Consider the following 21,611-nt stretch of genomic DNA (forward strand, 5'->3'; position numbering starts at 1 on the left):
TCTGTGATGCCTTTCTGGTGGCATCTGTGTTGGGTTTGCAGAAAAATTGGAGTGATGGTTAGTGTCCCTTTGGTTTGAGTACTTAAACTTGGCTTTGGGAGGCATGGGAGTTGAGGCTGGATTGTTCTGGTCCCAGCCTGGAATCTGCCCGGAGCCCAGGCACCCAGTCAGACACTCCCTGAGTGTCTGGCTCAGCTCAGGGTCCAAGGAAGCCCTCGGGTAAGTAGAGGCGGGTTAGCTGCTGGGTCTCCTGCCAGACTTGTATTTGGTCGATCTGTCCCCGAAGCTAGAGCTTGGCACTTTGCACCATCCAGCAGGCCCCTGGCTCTTGGCTCGGCCCCCACAGAGCACCCGCTAGCCTTTCCATGCAGGGAGGTATGCTGATGGTAGGGCATCTGCCCAAGAGGCTGATGGGAGACACAGCCCCCTGGACCCTCGGAGAGCCCCAGTTGGGTGAGGGAGTCAGGACAGCCAGGGAAAAAAGACAAAAGAACACTTACAAAGCAGCCTACTTGCAAATTAATGGAGTGCAAAACTAAACCCGCTCCAAGTGCTGAGGGAATGCGCAGCAATGGGGAGACAAGCTGTTGTGTGGCGGTTGCGGCTGGGCCGGCTGGCTTCCCGGCCTCAGTTTCTCCTCCTCTTGGGAGGATCTCTCAGCATGAGGTCCCTGGGTTTCCTGCTAGGACAGGAGAGGTGGGAGGGTGTGTTCAGGTGTCCCTGGCTCAACGACTGAAAGGAAGAGTCTCAAGTCAGAAGCCCAAGGATCCTGCAACCCCCACCCCATCCTCCCCAGTCCACAGGGAGGGCCTCCCTCTGGGGGGCTGCACACACGGAACCTCCCCTCACTCTCCCCTCAGGCCGAGGGCTCACACTCCAGCTCCACCATCCTGAGGAGGAATCTGGTTTTAGACTCAGGGCTCGGAGAGCAGCCCCCACAACGTGATCCCCCCAACTAAGAGGCAGGCGGGGAGCTCTCTTTCCCCACAGCCCTGCATCCCTGGCCCTGGCCCTGGAGCTCACCAGCCCCACCCCCTGGGTAGGTCTCAGCGGGGTGGAGGTTCAGGCCACGCCCTCCACGGTGGTTCCTGAGGCCACTCCCCAGCCTCCCTCATTCCCTGGCATCCGGGTCTTTCCTCTCTCCCAGGCATTCGCACATCTCTCCATCTGCATATTTTAACTCCCCCAGCTGCCTTTCCAATCCCTCCCTGCCATCTCCCTCTGCTCCTCCCCTCCCCCGTCCTGCTGTGTTCACTCTCCCGCCTGGGCGGGACTTCAGAGGCTCCTGTTTGGCTGCTGTCTGAACCCGCCTCCTTCCTGAGTGGGGAGCACAGGCCTGGGGCTTCCTGGGTCCCCTTCACAGTGAGGGCTTCAGCCAGCCACCCGGGGAGAGGAGCCAAAGTCCCAGCTCCACATGGAGGAGCTCTGTCCAGTGTCCCCATGGAATGAGCCCCTGGCCTGCCCCTCGCCAGCCAGGGAGGGAACCTCCCTCTGGGACCCTCGAGACTGTACCTCCAGGGACTCCACACCCTCCTTTCCCCCATTCCCAGTGTGCTGGTCCCCCTCACTGCCACTGGGGCAGGAGTACTCATCTCCTAGTCCTGCTGGAGAAGTTGACCTGAGTTGAAACCCATCTCAGGACCCATCTCAGCCTTACTCCAAGCTCCTGCATGACTCCCGTGGGAGCCCAGGAGGCCTCAGGCTGAGTCCATGGGGAGGGGGGCGTGAGGCTCACCTGGAAGATGATGGGGCATCTGGACCATGGGAGATGGGAGGTCAGAAGGGCCTAAGCTTGATTTAGGCACCTTTGTCCCTCTGCTCTTAGTCCTGTGCAAGTCCTCCTCCCCAGTAGCTCACTTCAGGCCTAATTCAACAGATCTTGGGGTCTGGGCCAGCAGGGAGGGCTTCAGGACAGCCCAGCCACCAGGATCCGCCCTCCTACCTGCCCGTAACAACAGCAACACTAACACACAGTTACTGAGCACTAACTGTGTCCAGGCCTTTCACTTGAACAGAATTTACAAGTAATTGGATCTTCATTGGTACCTTAGGAGGAACATCCCAGTCCAGAGTTTTGAAGAAGTGTGGTCTGGGGTCACCTGTTTTAGACTCACAGAAGGTTCCCAGGTGTAGTACCACCTGAATCAGCATCTCATAGGGGTAAAGGATTCTGCATTTTAACCAGCTGCCTAGATACTGAAGTTTGAGAACCGCTGCTCCAAATTTTGCTGTCTGCTTAGAGCCAGTTGCTCTTGGGGTTCATGTCCCAGGAGGTGAAGGTGTTGCGGGATTTGCCAGCCCCCAACCCCACTAAGGCCCTGTCCCCGGGAGGCGAGGGGCAAGAGCCCTGGTTGTATCTTCTTCACACCAGGAGCCAGTCCTATGAAGGCTGACGCTTACGGGGGGCAGATTTGGTGCCCACCCAACGTGCCTTGGCAAATCCATCAAACCAAGTGCAATGCCTGGTGGTCTTGACCAGGGCTTGATGGATTACACAGAATGAAAAGCTCTGATGGACAACACAGTGAAGGCGGACTTGCCAGCTGCTGTGGCCTCCCCTCTGCCTGGAGAGCCGTTTTTATCATGGGGCTGGGGGACCCAGGGTCCCGGGGGGAGGCTTTCAGACCTCTCTTTCCTGCCCAGGAATCCTACCCGTGATGCTCACCATGGGGAGGGGTGCCCGCTGTGAGCTGGTGATGAAGCTGGCAAAGGGTCCGTAAGGCAGGAGCTGGAGCAGCTCAGTGACAGTGCTCGTTGGGAGTCAGGAGTCCAGGTGGCAGCCCTGCCTGCCTCCTACAGACTTGACCCTGGCCTTGGGCAAGTCACTGCCCCTCTCCATGGCTCACGGATAGAAGCTGACCAGGTGGTTAGTGGGGTGTGTTCTGTTCCCATACCCAGAAGACGATCATCCCCTCCTGGCTGTGTACGTGTGTGCATGTGTGTACGTGAATGTGTGTGTGGTCTGTTCACTATTTCAATATGTGCTGCCTTCAAGGACCATCTTCCCCGGCTGTGTCCCCGCCCCCCTCGTGGTCTTCCCCACATGTGGCCTTCTTTGCACAGGGCTCGACACCAAGTTGGGTGGGTGCCCCGCAAGTGCTCATCGATGATTTATGGTTGAGATTTCAACCAGCAGTAGCCTTCAGGGGAGGGCCTGGGGAGTGGGACGCCCACAGGGGAAGGTCCCAAAGACAGAATTCCTCCACAAATATTTAGCTACAGGCTGGCACTGGCCCTTGGACTCAGTGGGACCCAGCGTGGTGGCTAGTGGCCAGTCACCCTGTCTTTGGGTCTCACGGGCTCCCCTCTTCTCTCCCCCGCAGGACGGCTCTCCTGCAGGCGCGCCCCCGGCTGCTCCTCCCCGTGCAAAGCCTCCTGTGCCTGGCAGCCCTGCTGCCTGGCCCTGCCGCTGGCCATCAGCCTCTTCCCACAGATGTCAGAGGTCAGTGGAGGGAGGGGCTTAAGGGCAGGACAGGGAGGGTTGCGGTTTGGTCATTTATGAGCAAATACTTACTCACTCAGCGCTGATTCCTTAGCCCTGGGTGAGGCACTGGGGTTAGAACTGTGAAAGAGATGGGCGAAGGCTCTGGCCTCTCAGAGTTGCGGGTCAAGCAGTGAACACAGCCACGAAACAGGGACCAGCAAGAGAAGGGTGAGGAGTGGCAGGATGGGAGGAGTTCGGCTGGGCGTGGGAGGGGACAGTAAGGAGCCTAAATGGAGCCCGGAGGGAAGTGGCATTTCATGGGGCCTGAAGGACTGGCCAGGTGTGTAGGGGCTGAGGGGACACGTCGGCTGAGGTCGCCTGGTGTGAAGGTTCTGAGGGGAGGTGTCACACAGCTGCCCTCAGAGGAAAGTCTGCGTCTTGAGCAGAGAGTAAGATGAGGTGGGCCAGGTAAGGGGGCCTGGGGCACACGGTGCTGGGATCTTGGAAGTCAACGCAGAGACGGTGAACGTCACCAGGAGGGCTGTGCAAAGCAGATTCCTGATTCTGAGGGGTCCCCATGGCTGCCTCGTGAGGCCGGGTTGGAGCTCTGGAGGAGAAGGAGCCATCAGGAGGCAGTGGCGGGCGTCCAGCGAGAGACGATGGCGGCTTGGACCAGGCTGTTGGCAGTGGGCATGGAGAAGAGTGGGTCCTTAAAGGGAGAGTTAGGAAGCAGCTCCATCCGGATTTGATGAAGAGCCACGTGTGGTGGGAGGACTGGGAGTCGGCAGAACGTTTGCTGGGTTTCTGGTTTGGAGCAACCAGGCAGATGTAGGTACTGCTTAACAAGATGGAGTCAAGGAGGCGCCGGTGTGAGGGAGGAGCCTGCGGAATGTGCCCTGTGGGGGACTGGCTTTAGGTCGAGAGTCCAGGAGAGAGGCCTTGGCTGGAGGGACAGAAGTAGGGTCCGCCAGCATGAAACAGTGATGGAAGCCAGGACCAAGGGTGGGACCAGCCAAGGAGCCTGTGGAGAACAGAGGCCCAGGGTCGGGGGTGGGCTGCCCGAGGACAAGTGGCCAGGGAAGTAAGGACAGAGCCAAGTGGGACTGGAGTATGGAGGGTGTCCACCGGGTCAGACCCTCCCAAGAGGTCAAGCTCCAGGAGGTTGAAGAGTGTGCGTTGATGTCTCAGGCAGCGAAGGCAAACCCCATCCTGAGGGCTGGGTTCCAGCTGAGGGGTGAGGAAACGGGGTGGCAGGCTGACCGCGTGGGCTAGAGGCTTGGCGCTGGGGAGAAAAGGAGAGCAGACCCCCGGCTGGGATGAGATGGGGGATCAAGAGAGGCTTTTATTTGTTTATTTTCACACTTTTTAAGTGGGACAGACTGGCATTGCATAAATGCAAAGGGAAGGCATCAGGAGAGAAGGACATTGGAAGAGAGGAATGGAGAGCAAAGTCCGTGAGGTGCGGGCGGCAGAGAACAGACGAGGGGTTCAAAGGATTCCCCAGGGTCGGGGAGACCCCCCCACTTTAGTAGGGGAGGCAGATGTAGTAGGGGGTGCAGTTCCAGGATGGGGAGGTTATGGATGCTGTTCTGATAGCCCCTGTGTTAAGCAGAGCGGAAGGAGGAGGGTGGGAAGGGGAGGTCACAGGCTGGAGGACTAGGGAGAAGGTTGGAGACATTCAGATGGGAGAAGGGAGAAACAGCAGACCAAGGAAGTCAGGGTGCCTAATGGGCAGCGCCAGGGGTCAGGCGAGGGAGGACACAGCTCTGTGGTGAGGGGCCTGTCTACCCAGGTGCTGGGGTCTGCTCCAGTTTTGTCTGGCTGGGGTGAGGCATTCGGGGGGCTGGTAAGAGTTCAGGAGGAGCAGAGTACCCCAGAGTCTTAGCTGAGTGGGGATGAAGAGGTGCAAGCAAACTGACTGGGAAAAGCAAGGTTTGGTGCAGAGACAGACCCAAGGAGGTCAAAGAATGACCATGGTGTTTGGAGTCACTGAACTCATGGGAAGATGGAGGCTGCGGCTGCAGGCAGGCATTTCTACATTTGTGACTGCAGGACTGACCCTGCTCAGCAGAGGTGGTGGGAGGGGGGCAGGTTCCTCCAAGGAAGTCAGAGAAGGTGAAAATAAGGGGCCTGGGGTGTTAGACCTGGACTGTGAGGACTGGAGACCCAGGGTCTTAGAGCAGGAGGTAGTGACCCAGCCTCCAGGCCCTGGTCTTAGGAGAGTGAAGACTGGAGTCACCTTCCTCCACTGAGCCCAAGTTTTAGGGAGAAACTGTAATGGGATGGGGCTCCTGTCTTGGGGCCAAGCCAAGGCACACTGGGATGGGAAGCCTGCTGTGTGATATGTGCCAGCAGAATCCTCACACCCCTAGGGCCCAGCCTTGCCCCGAAGCCAGGGGTACCCCTCCCCATCCATCCCCTCACCCCCAGAGCTGAACAGCTGTATCCTGATGCTTGGGGACTCCAAATGGAGCTGAGGGCTCCAGGTTGCCTGGAAAGTCTGAAGATGGGATGGAGAGCACTTCGCTCTGGTCCTGGCATCCCCCTCCCCAAAGCCACGGCATCCCTTTGTACCATCAGGCTGAGTCTGCAGTTCTAGGCGAGAGTCAGAGCACGCCATGTGCCTGTAGGCATCACTGTGATCTGAAGCTTCGGGTAGCTCTCTTAGCTCTGCCTGTCTGCTCAGGGGAAGGACCCGGGGCAGAGAAACCCCAGGACAGAATCAGAGTCTGTTCTGTTGGAAGGATTTTCAGGGTCGTCCAGTTTACTATCCTCTTGGCTCTTTTGAGGAAGTAGGGGCCCAGAGCAGCCAAGGGTCCAGCCCAAAGGCGCAGAAGCCAGGTGCTGATACGGGAGGAAAGCGCTGAGGCCCACTCCCAGTCCACAGCTCCCAGGAAATGCTGTATCGGCTTGCTCTGCGGGACTTTTCTCTTCTTACTCAACCACCTCGCCCAGCCAGGAGCAGCGGAGGGAGGAGGAAGCTGGGGCCTCCCTGGGGTGGAACAGAGTCTAGGAGCGCCGTGTTCCTCTGGGTCAAATAATGGAGGCATGGCCGCAGCCCACTGACTTGGGCGTCCAGCTGTGGCAGCAGAGAGGTGGTCTAAGTGAGCAGCCCGGGCCTAAGTGAGTCAGCGTGCAGGCTCTTCCCTACCCCCTGCCTGCCTCAAACAGACGGTTAGTCCTTCTTTGGTTAGCTTAGTCTAACCGACGTCCCTCTCGCTGCGACTCAAGCCTTTCTCGAGAATGGACGAATACAGTGATCTTGTAATAAGCCTGTTCTCTGGGAAAGGAGGGTCGGAACGTGCTTTTCAGAGCCCCTTCCTCACTTACATCGACCCCAGCAGGATACAGGCGGGCCTGGGTATTATGGGGTGTTTTGAGGCCTGTCTTGTGACCTCCGGCACCAAGGCCATCAGCCAGTTGGCTGAAAGGACATTGTTCCCCCATTCTTCCTCCCAATTAATTCTCTCTAACGAGGCGCTGCTTCTGCCACTTGGGGATCATGTCTCACATCCCAGAAGCCAGTGGGATTTGCCACAATAAGCCTGGACTTGCTTGGCCTGACCCAACCTTGCCAGGTGCCACCAAGGTTGTCAACAGGAGTAATCGCTGGAACACTAATTAATTAATTAGGTGACTTGGAGATAGAGTTTAGGAACTGGTTCCTAGAATGGCTGGCCTGCAGTGGTTGGCGTGGGGTTTCCAGCCCACTAACCCCAGAGGTTGAGGGAAGAACTCCAGTCCCCTCTTCAGTCCCCAGGAGAGAATTTTGTCTGCTCTTTTCTGTCTGTTAAAATAGTGCTAATTTGAAAATTGAAATTGCAAATAATAATAATAAGTACCATTTACTAACGATCTAGCAGGCCAGGCGGCGTGCTGGGAACCCCGTGTGCCTTGTATTAAATCCTCCTGAAGCCCCTCAAGTCCAGGGTGTTAACTGACTATCAAGGGGCGTTGCCTAGACAGGGTGATGTGTGTGTCTCTGGCTCTGGGGAGAGATCATGGCTGGGGACATGGAACCTTCGGAGCGCGGGGGGATCTGAAGCCAAGGAGGGGTTGCGGTTGCTGTGGGAGGAAGAAAAGCCGTCAAGAAAGGGCAGAAGCAGTGGCCGGGAACCCCACTGAGTAGTCAATAACACCCTGGACTTGAGGTACCAAAATGACTTCCTGTTTACAAATGACAAAACTGGGGCACATCGAGGTTAAGTATCCTGCCCAAGGTCCAGAGTTGGTAATGATGGAGGGGCTCTGCACCCACAGAAGAGTTCCGTAACTCTCCCCAGCTCACCCCCTCCGCACTGTGAAATGAGACGGCCCAAGTCTCAGCCCCAGGTGGCTCCTTGCTAATTCGTCAGTAGGAACATTCCAGTGCCCTCACGAAGCCCTTGTCCTTCACGAGGGGCTCACGTCCACAGGGACCTTCTGAGGTAGGTGTTTGTGCCTCGACCTCTAACCCAGAGCTGAGGTGGGGGATGGTGGGGGTGTGTAGTGGGCCAGCAGTTTGAGTAGGTATCTCCCTTAAGAACTTGGGTGTGAGGACAGGGGGCACCCCAGACACTGGGGTGCTTTCCCCTTTTGCTTGTAACTGAGGGGGTCAAGTCACAGTCCCCTGGTCTCAGGGAGCCTCGGTTCTGGTGGGACAGACAGAAACCCAATAAACAAGAAATGTCAGGGGATGGACGGTGCAGTCATGATGGAAATAAAGCAATAGGCTGTGCTTTAGTTCACACAGGGCTGCACTGGGTCAGGTGGGTTGTAGGGGCCTCCTGGTGGCATGTGGGGCTTGATTTGTGGTGACTTTTCTGGCCCTGTCCTCTTTGGAGATTGGGGCTCTGGGTTCTAAGTCAATGGTGGTCATCTCTGTCCTCCCCCGGACACACACATAGACACACACACACACACACACACATGCTGGTGCTTCAGGTCCCTCGAGGGAGATGTCCAGGGTCCAGAGTCTGGGCCCATGGGCTTGGCTGACACAAGAGGCCAGATCAGGGGATGGGGGATGCCCTTCCTGCTCTGACAGCCAGTGTTCCCCACCTGAGAGCGCTTCCAATCCCACTTAATGAACCTCATGTCTCCCCAGAGCAAGAAATAGTACCTTGGCCAAGTATCCTGCCCGTGCCCCTGCCCATCTCTTACCTCCCTCTCTCTTTGTGCCTCTTTCTCCCTCGTTTCCTCTCGGGCTCTCCCCCACCGCATCCCCTCCCTCTCCCCCTCGATTCCCCCCGGGAGCTCAGGGGCTGGGGGACCGGGCTGCACATACAAGCCGGAGCCATTGTTCGACAATCTGTTTTTGTCTTCATCTTGTTGGCAGGCGGCAGGAGAGGAGCAAAAGGTTAATGAGACACTGTGCAGCGGGATTACCGCGCGAGCGGCGAGCGGCGGGCGGGCGAGCCAGCCGTGGTGACAGGGAACTAATTAGGAGCAGTTTAACAGGAGGAAAAAGTGAAATCTCCTCTTCACCAACTGTCAATAATTAGCTGATTTGGTGAGGCTGAAATGTGTCCACGGGAAAGGGTGGGGCTTTTCTGTGGATGAGTGAGGCATGGGGCGGTGGGGGCCACTTGGGGGCTCTGCCTTGTCCCTCCGTGGGGTTGAGGCCAGGGGCCACCCCATGTCCCCCAGTCTGCCCTCCTCCCCTTTGACTGGCATCCTCCAGCCTCAACTCTCTGTATGACCTTGGTCTTCACCTCAAAGACCTCAGTTTCTCCTGCCATGAGGTGAGGTGTTACAAGGAGGCTTTTTCCTGGTTCTGCCCATCAGGATTCTGGAAAGCGTGAGACCAGGGCCTAGTACGGGGGTAGGGAGAGCTGATGACGGGCTGTGTGACCTCACGTCAGACGCTGACCCTTGGGTGTCTCTCCGGTGGCACGGGTGTGCCCTCCGAGAGCGGCCCCCTGGGGCCGGGCGTGGCTGTGAATGGTGCCGAGAACTGCACCTTGCTCGGAATGTGCCTGGTAGCCGCTGGCCTCTCACTCAGCAAGTCTGTCCTCCCGGAAGCCATAGGGGCTGCGGCGGGGGCACAGGAGAGACGGGGCTGCCTCTGTAGGGCTGGGGGCTCCTCGCTGTGTCTCCCTCCCCTGCGCCAGCTTTGCAGGGGCCGAGTCGGGGCAAAGGAGTCGGGTTCACTAGCAGCGAGGGTTGTTCCCTGCAGGGCCTGTTTGCTCCGTCTGCCAGCCCCGCGGTTGTGGTTCTGGTTGTGGGTATTGGTTTGTTGGCCTCTGGCCTTTGGCCTTCCCTGGCCCTTCAGCAGGGGACCCCCTCCTCTCCCTCCCTCTGCCCCTCCAGCTTCTGCCAAACACTTTGACTGGAAGAAAAGACATCGTCTGAGCCGCCCAGGGCTTCCTGCTCAGAGCCTCCCTGTCCCTGCAAACCCCGCCAACCCCCTCCCTCTCAGCCTAGCCCCTCCTGCCTCAGCCCTGGGGGGTCTAGGGCGTCAGAAGGCCAGGCCCTCCTCATGTCCTCACACCATTCACCCTGGCCCCAGAGGTTGGCTCTTAGAGGTCACCCGCATGCTGTAGGTGAGGGGCCTGCAGGTCACGTTCAGCCACCACCCTCCTCACTCCCTTACCCCTTCCAACTACCCCTTCCAGCTTTCACAGTTAAGAAACAAAGAGGCACAGCCTCCCAGTATGGGGAAGGAATGTGGCTGCGCTCAGTGGGTACCAGAAGCTCCACCATCTCTCTTTCCATCACCAGCCCTGGAGAAAGTGGTAGTTTTGATGAGCCGGCTTGGCTGGGAGCTGTGACCTACCAGAAGCCAATCTCTCCCCCAGCTTGCCTCCCTTTCTCTGAGAAAGCATGTAAACTCCCAACCAATAATAAGCAAGAGTTGGGAATGAGTTTAGGTCCACATTCAAGCTGTTCTAGAAGTGGCTCCTCCTCCAGGGAGTCTTCCCAGATGAGCCCCACTAGGATCTGTCTCACCCTAGACATGTAGACTCTGGTCACATGTGTTTCCTGCATCACATCTCCCTCCCCAGGACAACAGTCCTTTTTCTGCCCCTTGACTCACAGGGTGTCCCCCAAGGCTGAGAACTGGCACTCTTTAGCAACACCGAATTCAGAGCATGGCTAATCTGGGCCCACACTGACTTTTTCACTTCCTGTTTCTCCCACTCCTCCAGGGCTGATATGAGGCCAGAGGCAATGTCTAGGGGGTATTGTGTCCCTCTTGCATCCACAGAGGTACCTCCTCCCCTCCAGTCTCGGACCCGTCTCCTACTTTGCTTGGAGATGTTTGTTTGGGGCGCTTCTCCTGTTCTGCTTTAATCAGTCCCTATTGAACTCCGAAGTGGGCTATTTTTGCCGTCAGAAATCTGCCGCCTCCCCGCCCGCTGCTTTCTTGGAGTTTGCCCACAGGACCCCCCAGGAGGGACGGATGGGAAAGGCAAAGCCGCTTGGAGCCCAGGAACGCCAACGCCACCTGTCATGTTGCCTGTTCCCCACCCCCCACCTCAAACCTGCGCGTGCCCGCGGGCCCACGTATGAGCACAGTCACCAACAGGCACGTGCGTGCCCCAGTGACAGGCTGCTGCAGGGCCACCTCTCAGCCCGTCCGTCCCCAGTTCTCTCTAGGACCTTCTAGAACACCTAGCTGAATAGAGGACAGGGAGAGAGGGGGCTTGATTGTGCAAAGCTTCTGCTGAGAGGATTAAAAGCATCAGTATGTGTCAAGTGTTTAGAACATGCCTGGCCCACAGCCAGTGAGCCGTGAAGAGACACAGGCGAGCCAGACCTGGGCCGGTGGTGAGATAACTGCGGAGTCCTGGTTTCCTTAAGCAGCGTCACGTAGGTTTTCTAAGCCACCAAAGACTCTCTCATCCCTTTCTTGGTATTATCCTCATCCCAGCCCCAAGAAAATCTTCCCACTGTACAGATGGGGAAACTGAGGCCTTGAGGGTGAGAAGATGGAGGATGGAGAATGGTTCTGAGACTGCCCACCAGAGGGCACCCAGGAATGGTGCAAAGCTGCAAAATGAGGAGGGGGTCGAAGCATTCCCTGGGTACACATTACACAGGGGAGATGGACAGTATAAGGTAGGGCCCCTGCCCTTGGGGAATTCAGTTCAGTTTGATTCAACTTTTACGGAGGACTGGCTAAGCCCACGGCACAGGGACACTTGAGCTGCCTCAAGTGGCTCTCACTGGGGTAGGGGACCCTGTGTTCAAAACTGGCCCGAGTACAAATCAGCCTGTGACTAGGGATGTGATGGAGATGAAAACAAATGCTGAGGGCACCAGAGGCAGCAGCGATGGATTTGATCTGAGATCAGGGGAGGCTTCCTGGAGGAAGCAGCCATAGCGGATTAAGCCTCAAAGCCTAAACATATAATTTACCGGAAATGGAGTGCAGCTGGTGGGCGAGGAAGCTGGAGAAGGTCCCAGAAGGCCTTGAGTGTCCAGCCAAGGAGTCTGACATTCATTGAGAAGGCAGTGGGAGCCCAGAGCCAGCACCAGAGGCCTGACCCAGAGATCTAGGCCTAGGCTTCAGCTGCTCCCCAGCCCCAGCCAAACACCCCTGCTCTCCAAGGACACTCAGGAAAACACTCAGGCCTGGATATGAGTATCTGAGCAGGGCCTGAGCCCTACCCAGCCCTGGTGAGAGAGGGTGGGATGTGACTGCCCAGTAGGCAAGTTGGTTCCAGGCCTGGCAGAGGCCTCAGGCACACAGGGTCAGCCAGGTGCCGGCCTGGGCTTTGGACCTGTGTCAATGTCGCCGCCACCTGTGGACCCTCAGAGGCCCAGACCTCTGGCCAGGAGCAGGAGGCAGCTTTGAGCCATGTCACAGGGTCACACACAACACCCAACACCCCCTCCCCCAGCCTAGGCCTTTGAAAAGGAGGCGGAAAAGCCACCAGAAGAAAGGCAAGGAGGAGGAACTTCTTTGTAGTAGGTAAAAGCCCCTGAGAATGGGGCACAGGCCAGGGATCCAGTTTCCTGTTTATGTCTCGGCACCTTAGCTCCAGGTTCAAATATGTAAACTATCCTGCTGGTTGCTGGCTGCAGGTGTGTGTGCTCTGAGGCTGCAGAGGCAGAGGTGGCCCCAAATGCATTCCTGACTCTGGCTGCCCACCCCACTCGAGATGGGCCAGGAGACAGAGGCAAATAGCTCGGGGTTAACCCTTCCCGTGCCACAAAGGAAGCCCATCAGGCTGCTCCAGGGGGCTCTGGGGCCAGCTGGGTCTTGGGGTGCTCCAGGGAGGCTGGGTACTGGACATGGTGCTTGTGTTTGCTCTCTGACCTTAGATGCAACTGGAAGTCAGGGCTACCTGCTGGGTCTGGAGGTGGGGGTCGGGGTTCTGATGAGGACAGCAGGGAGGCTGTCTGGGCGCCAGGCTGCAGGTTCTCCCTCAGAGTCAGGGAGTGCGAGCAGGGCAACGCCGCTCATCATCTGGGAGCAGAGCAGGCCCGCTCCCAGCAGTTCCATGTCTACTTGGCACCCCCAGTTCTGGCGCAGAGCTACCGTCAGCCAGTGCTGATTGAGAACTTCGGCCAAGGCTCTGGCTTCCCGTCCCAGACACCCGCTTCCCTCCCGGGCCCCTCCTGACTGGCCATCAGGTACCCAGGGAGGAGTTCACCAGATGAGCAGACAGACCCCTCTCAGGTCCCTGCTGGCCCCCCACTGTCTGCCTGGATGGGTCACCTCTTCTCCCTGTGTCCATCCCTTGCCCAGCCTTCTTTCTCCTTGTCACCTTCTCCCCAGAGGAGGCCCCTCAGAGCTTATCTGTGGTCAGAACCAAGCCCCGGCCCTGGGCCCACTACGCTGGGGCTCTAGCCTTTCCTGGGCTGATGCTAGTGGCCCCTCGTGGTTGCAGCTGCTCTCTCACTGGGCCTTGGCGCCTCCCACCCTCCATAAGCCACCCGTGAGCCACTGTGGCCATCACACCATTTGTTCTGCTGCTGACATGGCACATGAAGCCAGTCTCTGCGTCGTCCCTTACTCCAAGCAGCAGGGGACCTCAGGGGAACAGCATACCCTCGTCCCTTCCTCAGGGACCCTGGAACTGGTTAGTTGCCCTCCCTCGGTACCTGAATCCCATTTATTTACCAGCACAGCCCTGGATGTGACTTCTGTGGAGTCAGGCCCCCCATATCTCAGAGGGGTGATCATCAAGGGGGAGGCAGCACAGGCGTCCCCAGCCTCCCCTTCTGAGCCTGATGGCGAGGACCCCCATGGTCCCGACATCCATGGGACCCCACGACAGTGGGCCGTTGGCTCAACCCCCGGCTGTGGCCAGAGAGCTGGAGAGGTCTTGAGAAACGGCCAGTTGAGCTGACCCAGGATGGAAGTGAGACGCTGTGACCAGGGTCAGCACTGAGTAGGGGTCAGGGAATTGGGACTCCAGGACGTCTCCAAATCCCACTGCCATGACCAAAGCCTCTCAGCCCTCGTCAGGACCGTTCGGGGAAGTCTCCGTTTGCCTGTTGTCTGTGGTGCCGTCCGGCACTGCTTCCGCCCCTTGAGCTGCTCCCCCAAGGCCGCCGTCACGGGCCTGTTCCCTGCACCCGCCCCTCCAATGTGCCTGTTCCCCCGGCCTGGCGCCCTCCCCTGCCATCTGCTCTTCTGGGCAGCTGCTCCGCTCCGGGGCCCGGCTGTGCTCACACATCCCAGGCTTACTCTCCTGCCCAGGCCCTGCCCAGAGCTCTGCACCCAGGACCTGTCTGCCTCCCAGGCCTCCCCGCCTGGCGGACCTGAGCCTGTCCCCCTCCCACCCTGACCCGTCCCCCTCCCATATTCCTCTGCCTCTGAGAATGGCGTCACCAGCCACCCCGGCTCCGGAGCTAGAATTAGGAATCATCCAACGCACAGTCATCCTCACCACCTCCCTCTCACCCCCGCGCGGAGTTGGTCATCAACTCCCATGGATTTCGTCTTCAGAAAGGCTCCCCAGTGCACCGTCCTGTCATCCCCCACCGGCAGCATAGCAGGATAGAACCTGCACCTCTCTCTGATTCCTGCAGCTGCCCCTTCCTTTCCCCCTCTGGTCCACCCTCCACCCCTGCTCAGAATCCTTCCATGGATCCCCATTGCCCTCAGATAACATGCTGACACCTTCATGTGGCCTCCAAGGACTTGCCTGTCCCAGCCCCACGTCCATTTCCTGCCACATACCCAACCTGCCCAGCACTGCCCACTGCAAACAGGCCATGCTGGCCAGCTTCATGCTTGTCCCTTTCTCAGCAAGCTTTTCCGGCCCTCTCTTATCAAAATCCCCATTTCCCCCTGGCCTCCCTCCTCTGAGAAGTCTTCCTTCCTTGTTCTTTCATCAATGCTTGGTAACCCCCACCCCCTCCCCAGTTTCCATGGCACTTCGTTTGTCTCTCTGGGATCCATCTGCTTCCATATCTGACTCCTCCCCTAGACTTGGAGCTTCTCAAGGGCACGGGCTGGTCTTGTCCATCTCGGTGTGCCCAGCCCTGGTGTATGGAGTTGGCAGCCGTAAACATCTGACTTGAGGGCCAATTGAACTGAAATGAGAGAAGCCTTGGATGCCAGCTCTGTCCCTGAGCGCCTGCTCTTGAGTTGAGGACCTCAACCACCGCCCTCCCCCGCAGCCTCCCCATTGCCTTAGTCTCCCCCCCGCTTCCCTCCTACCTGCTGCCCTCAGCATGGCGGGGAGTCTGGAGGGAGCCTGGGTCTGCGACAGCCCCACCAGGAGGGTGAGGCCTCGGTCTGAACCCGGGCCAGTGCTCTCCAGGGAACGGGCCGAGGAGGCCGTGGCCCTGGCCCGTGGTCCTCCACCGCGGTGGTGAGCAGCCTCTCTGATTTTAATGCGAGCCTCAGTGCTTCAGTGAAAGCCGGCATGGGAAGTTGCTAATAATGGCACTAAAATAAAATATGCTACATCTGTTATGGGTAGCAGAACAAAATTAGCTGCTCACACCTCTGACATCCAAGATGTCTTAACTTAAAATACTCCTTGGCTTACTTTACATCATTTACTGATTATATTTAAAAGAAATACAATTTTGCAATTACTGTTCTTTCCAGCGTGATATCTATGCATCATTTTCTTTTTATGTTTATATATTTCTCCTTCATTAGTGCAGTCTGAAGGGTGATTAGGATTCTTCAAACATTTTACAGAGGTTAAACGTTGATTAAGATTTAATTATTACTGTAAATAGCTTGGAATGACATATGGTGCAAAAGCCTGACATATGTGCATTTGAATAAATGAAGTGCTATTTCCCAGGATGCCTCAGTAGCTGTTTAACAGCTTTCCCGAAGGGTTATGTTACACCTCATGGTAAGATTGCTGGGATGTTATATTTTGTTGGTTTTTGCAGCTGAAAGCTAAGAACAGTTTTCCAGTTTTTTAAAAACATTGAATATTTTAAATACCTAAATTGTTTTGCACAAATTTTTGCTAATTTGTCTAACTAGGTTAAACATTTTCAAAAGCATTGAGATTTTTAAGCGTGGGTGCTGTGCATTGTGTCAGTGGCGGCGTGGGGACGAGGGTAGCCGGTGGGGTGGAGGGGACTCGGAGGCCGGCAGGGGTGTGGAGGGAGGAGCTGGTTTGAGGAGAGGGGGTGAGGAAGAGGACTGGGCCCTGAGCCTAGCTCTTGTCTCTTTGGCCCTCTCAAGTGGCCTGGGTATTGGGGTACCAGGGACTACAGGGAAAGGGCCCCCTTCTCCGGGAACTTCACCGTGCCTACCAGCTCTGGTCTATCCTGAATTCCCTCTTGTCTGGCCTTGGACCTGTGTGGCTGGATAGGACTGAGTTCTCTGAAGACTGGGCCAATCTGTGTCACCTTCTGCCTACTCCCCAGGGTCGCCACGTCTTGCCATATAGCAGGTACTTGGGCCCAAGTTCAACTGAGCAGAGTTACGAAGGCCTGGTGCTTCTTTAACTCTGCCCGGGGCAGATGCCAGCCTGGGGTCACTCACAGAGGTAGCTCCTCCCTTCCAGCTCCCTCAGGTTTGGGGGCTCAAGCATCCCCCCGGCCCAGTCCCTGGAGGTGCAGATCAACATCTGGGCTGCTGTGGCACCTCCGGGGGGGGGGGATCCTCCCAGTGCCTTCTGCTTCTCTTCTTTCCACTCAGCTATTCAATACTTAAGAACACCCACAGTCTACTGGCCCTAGGCCTCAAGGGTGCGGGGGGTGGGGAGGGCAAGACCCCACGCTCACTGCCTCAGGGAACTTGTGATCTAACGTGGAGAAGGGGCGATGAGTGAACTGTCGGCCTCAAACCACGTGCTACAATGGGTACCCAAAGTGCCAGGGGTTGTGGGGCTGGAGAGGTGGCCACACCCCGCTTGCATGAGGGAAGATGTCTAAAGCTAAGGCCTGGAAAAGAAGCCGAAGTCCAGGGAAATCAGAGCAGGGGAAGAGGAAAGGAAGTGGCCAAGGGAGGGGCCAGCTCAGGCAAAGACTCGGGGTGGGAATAGCCCAGTGTCTCTGTGGCCCGGTGACAGGTAGGGGTGCCGTATGTCTCCCACCCAAGGGGCAGGGTAGTGAGGAGTAGGCAGGGGCTGCATCTCGAGGGAGCTAGACTGGGTCCCTGAGGGCAGTGGGGTCACTGAGCCATTTTATAACAAAGAGAAGCATGATCAGACTTGCAGCTGAGAAGGCTGGAGCTGGCTGCGGCGGGGGCTGGACTGGCACGGGAGAGACTTGAGGGGAGGGAAGGAAAGTGGAGGTCAGGAGGCCCGAGGGTCTTCCACTAGAGAACCATTAGGTGACCGGGGTGGGTAGCCACGGTGGGTAGCCATGGTGGGGCAGAAGGATATGAATTCACTTCTGTCTGAGACATGTTGAGTTTAAGTACTTGTGGGGTGTGTGCAGGGAAGAGGACCTAGCCAGACAGAGCCCAGGGACCCCGAGAAGTGTCCCAGAGGGTGTCACAAAAAGGCAGCTGACAGTGACCCTGGAGAAAAAGACTTTCGTGGAGTGTGGTGGGAGCAGAAGCCAGATGTGCTGTGGGTTGGAAAGTCAGTGGGAGGTGAGCAGGTGGAGCTGGCCAGTGTAGACAACTCTTAAAAGAAATTCGGTTGTTGGGGAGGAGAGAGCCCAGGTAGTAGCTGAAGCATGACGTGGGGGCAAAGGGGAGGCTTTGTCAGATGGAAGGTTCTACATCTGTGTTGAGATACTGATAAGCAGGAGTCTGAAGAGAGTAAAAACGTGGGAAGAAGGAGGGCAGCCCAGGAGTGCTCTCCCCGGATGGGCAGGGGGAAGGTGGAGCTCAGGGTGGGGTCTGCCTTCGTGGGGAGGGATGGCCACAGTGGGCCAGCAGGAGGGCAGGCCTGGAGCAGAGTGATGACGAGAAGCTGAGGGTTCCTTCTGATGCCTTCTGTCCTCACCCCGAGGTGGGAAGATGAGTGGGGAGCTGAGGGTGGGGTGGCTGAGGAGAGCAGAGGAGGCTCAAGGTGGCCTCTGTGGAGAATGGGAGATGGAATTGACCGGCCGTGTCCCCAGGTTTGGGGGGCTTCCAACCAAGCCAAAGTCAGAGACAACGGTCTCCACTAGGTGGTCAGGTTCAAGTGGGGAGAGGTGGATGCTTCTGCCAGTCAGGCTGGAGGGGCTGAAGTGATGGCCCCTGGGGTCCAGGTTGGGGAGGATGTAAAGACAGCTGCAGGGAGTCTGGGGCCTGAGATCTCAGTGGTCAGAACACAGATAGTGGGAGTGAGGGGGAACTGGAGAGACAGGGACTGGGGGGGGGGTCCTAGAGGGGAGGGTTTGGATTGAAGGAGCCTGGGTGGAGCAGCCCTGGGTGGGGACCAGGTCCAGGGTGTGGCCTGGGAATTGGTTTATGCAGTGTGGTGGACAAGGTCCATGGAGAGAAGGGAGACACAGAACTCAGAGGCCGGAGGGCAGGACGCTTACCCACGTGGCCGTGCTGCCGAGGAAGAGGCAAGACCTGGGCCAGAAGGGGCACCGGGAGCCCCTTGGCAGAAGGGCAGGAAAGACGGAAGATGTGTCATTAAATGGTGGCGCACGTGGGCCCTGGGCTGGGGTGCCGCCGGAGGCGGAGGGGGGAGAAGTCTGGGCACTAGGGAGGTCCTGACTGCTGCTCCCAGCCCCCATGCACCCCCTTCCCTCCCATCCCCCTCACCTTTCCTCTCTATGCTCTCACTCTCTCCTCAGATCGAAACCAGCCAGCTAGAGCCTGAGATTGCCCGGGCCACGAGCAGCCGGACAGTGGTGTACAACAAAGGGCTGTGAGGGGCCGGCCGGCCGGCCTGGGGACGCGGTGTTGTCCGGGCCGGGAGGTGGGAGCAGCGAAGGAGTCGGAAGGGCTGCCCTTGCAGGGAGGGGCAAGCTGAGCCCCCAATCTTGGGCCACCTGGGGGAGCGCCCCCCACCCCAACAGGGGCAGGGAGACTAATCTATTCACGCGTTAACATAAGGGAGAGGAATTCTGACACATTTACTACAAAAATAATCAAGTGCATTTCTGGGCCTTACGTGGGGTTGTCAAAACTCTACTCAGCACAATTACGTGTGAAGCTGAAAAATTGTAGAGTGCCCACAGGGTAGGATTAGGATCTTTTTCTAGTTTGATTTCTTTTTTATTTTTATTTTTCATCCAAATCAAGCCTTGGTCGCAGCTGCCCAGAGGCAGCAGGTGGCCAGCAGTGGGAGTAGGCGTAGGCCTGGGGGCTGGGTGATTTGGTGGCTGGGCTGGTAGATTTAAGATCTACTGGGCTGGGCTGGGCTGGGGAGGGGAGGGGAGGCAGTCTCCACCTCACAGGATGAACCAGCTCTATCTGAGTTTCTCAGGAGGTGGCCCAGGAAGTCACTGGTGGCCTCTGGAAGATTCCTTGGGCAGCTGGCTCTGAGGATGGACAGCCTTCATTCATGCCACACCTGCATGAAGCCCAGTGACAGACTGGGGCTGGTGTCACCCTTCATGGATCCCTGATCCATTTGAGGCCCCTGAGATGACCCCAGCTCCAGACAGAAAGCCCTAAGAAGGACCGATGTTTGGCGGGAACTGCGGGCCTCCACTCTGGCCCTTGTGGGAAGACCTTCCTTCCAGGCATAGCCTGGGAGCCAGGCAGTAGGGTCAAGGGTGGGACTGGAGCCAGGCTGACTGCCATCCTTTCCAGCCACCAGGGCCACCTGCTCGGTCCCATCATCTCCTGAGTTGGGGGATCTCTTGCAAGAGAATGCAGAGGCCAGATCTCTAGGCATCTACCTGAGAGCATCAGTCTAGGAATGACAGGCCCTGTCTCTGCTGTGTGATCTTGAGCAAGTCCACTCCCTTCTCTGAGCCTCCACTCCCTGTCTGGAACCAGAGGATTGGACTGAAGGGTTCCTACCTGCTCTTCCAGCGAGACTTCATCTTTGCCTGTCCTGCTCAGATGCTGGGCAGCCCAGGCACATCTCCAGCGTGAACACTGGACTGGGAATGGGGCAGACTCCTTTGGGAATGGCCAGCTGTTGGCCTCAGAACCTGGGCCTTGCCTTTCTGTATATGAACACACCTCCTGGGATCACTTGACCTTTGCCAAACACTTCACAGTTCTGAAGCAGGAGGTAGCGCGCCTGCATGGGCCTGAGTGTGGGCCCACATGTTTATGCCGCTGCCTCTGACCCTGCGCAGCCGCCGAGGCCCCTTGCCGCTGGCTCTGTCTCCTTCCCATTTGCGGGCCAGGAGAGGGGAGGGCTCTGCTGGAGCTTTGCGGGTGAAGGCAGGGCCTGAGGTGGGGGTGAACAGATAAGCCCTTATCTAAAAGGCCCAAACAAAGAGGAAGCCTGGTCCTCAAACTCCCCTCCCCTGACCAACTGGAATGGAGCCCTCCGTGTGCAGCCAAAGGGCTCTGCCCCCCTGGTGACGCTGCCTGGGGAGAGACCTGGCTGGAGATGAACACACGCCATTGTGGGAAGGCCTAGTGCAGGGCAGCAAGGTGGTGGCCATGGGGGGTCCTGCCATCCTTAGGGCGGGGGAGCTGTGGTGAGGTGGGCCTTCCACGGGCACTGACCCCCCAGAACCCCCCAGCCAGGCCCTGTGCCCCGAGCCAGCTCTGCAGGATGCTGCCCTGAAAGCTCCCCACTCTCCTGCGGAGCAGCCCGCCCATCAGGAGGGGGAGGAGGCAGAGACAAGCATGGAGGACAAAACAGTAGAGTGGGCACCACAGTGGTGGGGGGCAGGGGGTTTTTAGCTAATCCTGCCATAATGTGAATGTGCCATGACTGGGGGCTGGGCATGTTTGGTCCTCTTTTGAAAAGCTCATTTCGAGTGCACCTTGCCCCACCTCTCACAGGGTCTTGTTCTTGTGCACTTCACCTTGGGACCAATACTGCCCATCACCTCCAGGGACCTGGCAAGGATGGGATCTTTCCAACTCTGCCTCTTTGCTGGCTGCCCCGGCCCAGCCCGACCCCTGCCCCAACCCTGTGAGCCCTGCGGCCTCGGCGTCTCATAACCTATTTACTTTTTCTCCCGGATGATTTCTGGTCATGCTCCCAGTGCAATTTCACGTGAGCTAAGGGGGCTTTTCCTGAGGGGGTGGGCAGCAAAGGATCCTTATAGCTCAGGGTACTGGTGACAGAGGTTCAGCGGGCCATGCTGCTAAATCCTGCTCTGGCTGCAAAAAGTACCATGAGGGGAAATTTTTGGCCACCATCCATCCTCCACTCTGCTGAGACCAGGGAAAGGGAGGCCTTGTGGGCAGATTGGTTCCTAACTGAGGGGGAGGCTGAGCTGGGACCCAGAGGCTGGAGCCTGGCCCAGCTGTGCCAGAGTACACGGCGTCCCTGCAACTGGTTCTCCAGCCCTGGTGTACCTGTCGACCCTCCTCTGTTCACGCCAAACATCCCTCGGGCGCGGGGACGCCCTTCTCTCATTTCCAGAGAGCAATCTGAAAGCACAGGGACTAAAAGCCCAAGATGTCAAGATGGCCAGCAGACTCCTTTCCAGCTCCTGACTTCCAGTTCCTGAGCCAGCTGCTCTCCTGTCCTGGGCCTCTAGCCCGGGAGCAGGGTGACGTCCTGAGAGGAGAAGGGCCAGCGGGTGGAGGCACGGTGGTTTTCCAGCCCTGGGCCGGTGTGAGTGAGGTACCAGCACACACGCCTCGGCCACACCCAGGGGACTTGGTGGTGTCTTTTTAAACTTCTCAGAAAATTTCTCAATCTCTGTGATTTATGTAACACTAATGTGCTGTGGGCAATAAATGATTGATTTAAAACATCAGGGCTCAGCTTTGTGAATTGTGGTGGGGAGAGGAGAG

General features: G+C 57.7%; 1 protein-coding gene across 1 annotated transcript in view; it reads left to right on the forward strand.

Annotated features, from left to right (window-relative positions):
* Positions 1-18,601, forward strand: part of SFXN5 (sideroflexin 5) — a 110,600-nt gene extending 91,999 nt beyond the window's left edge. Inside the window, 3 exon segments of the mRNA XM_006201565.4 lie at positions 3,324-3,393; positions 3,395-3,442; positions 18,524-18,601. Coding sequence (XP_006201627.2) covers positions 3,324-3,393; positions 3,395-3,442; positions 18,524-18,601 — 196 coding nt within the window.
* Positions 18,602-21,611: the final 3,010 nt, after the last annotated feature.

The sequence above is a fragment of the Vicugna pacos genome, chromosome 15 (assembly GCF_048564905.1).
Source record: "Vicugna pacos chromosome 15, VicPac4, whole genome shotgun sequence".
NCBI lineage: Eukaryota > Metazoa > Chordata > Mammalia > Artiodactyla > Camelidae > Vicugna > Vicugna pacos.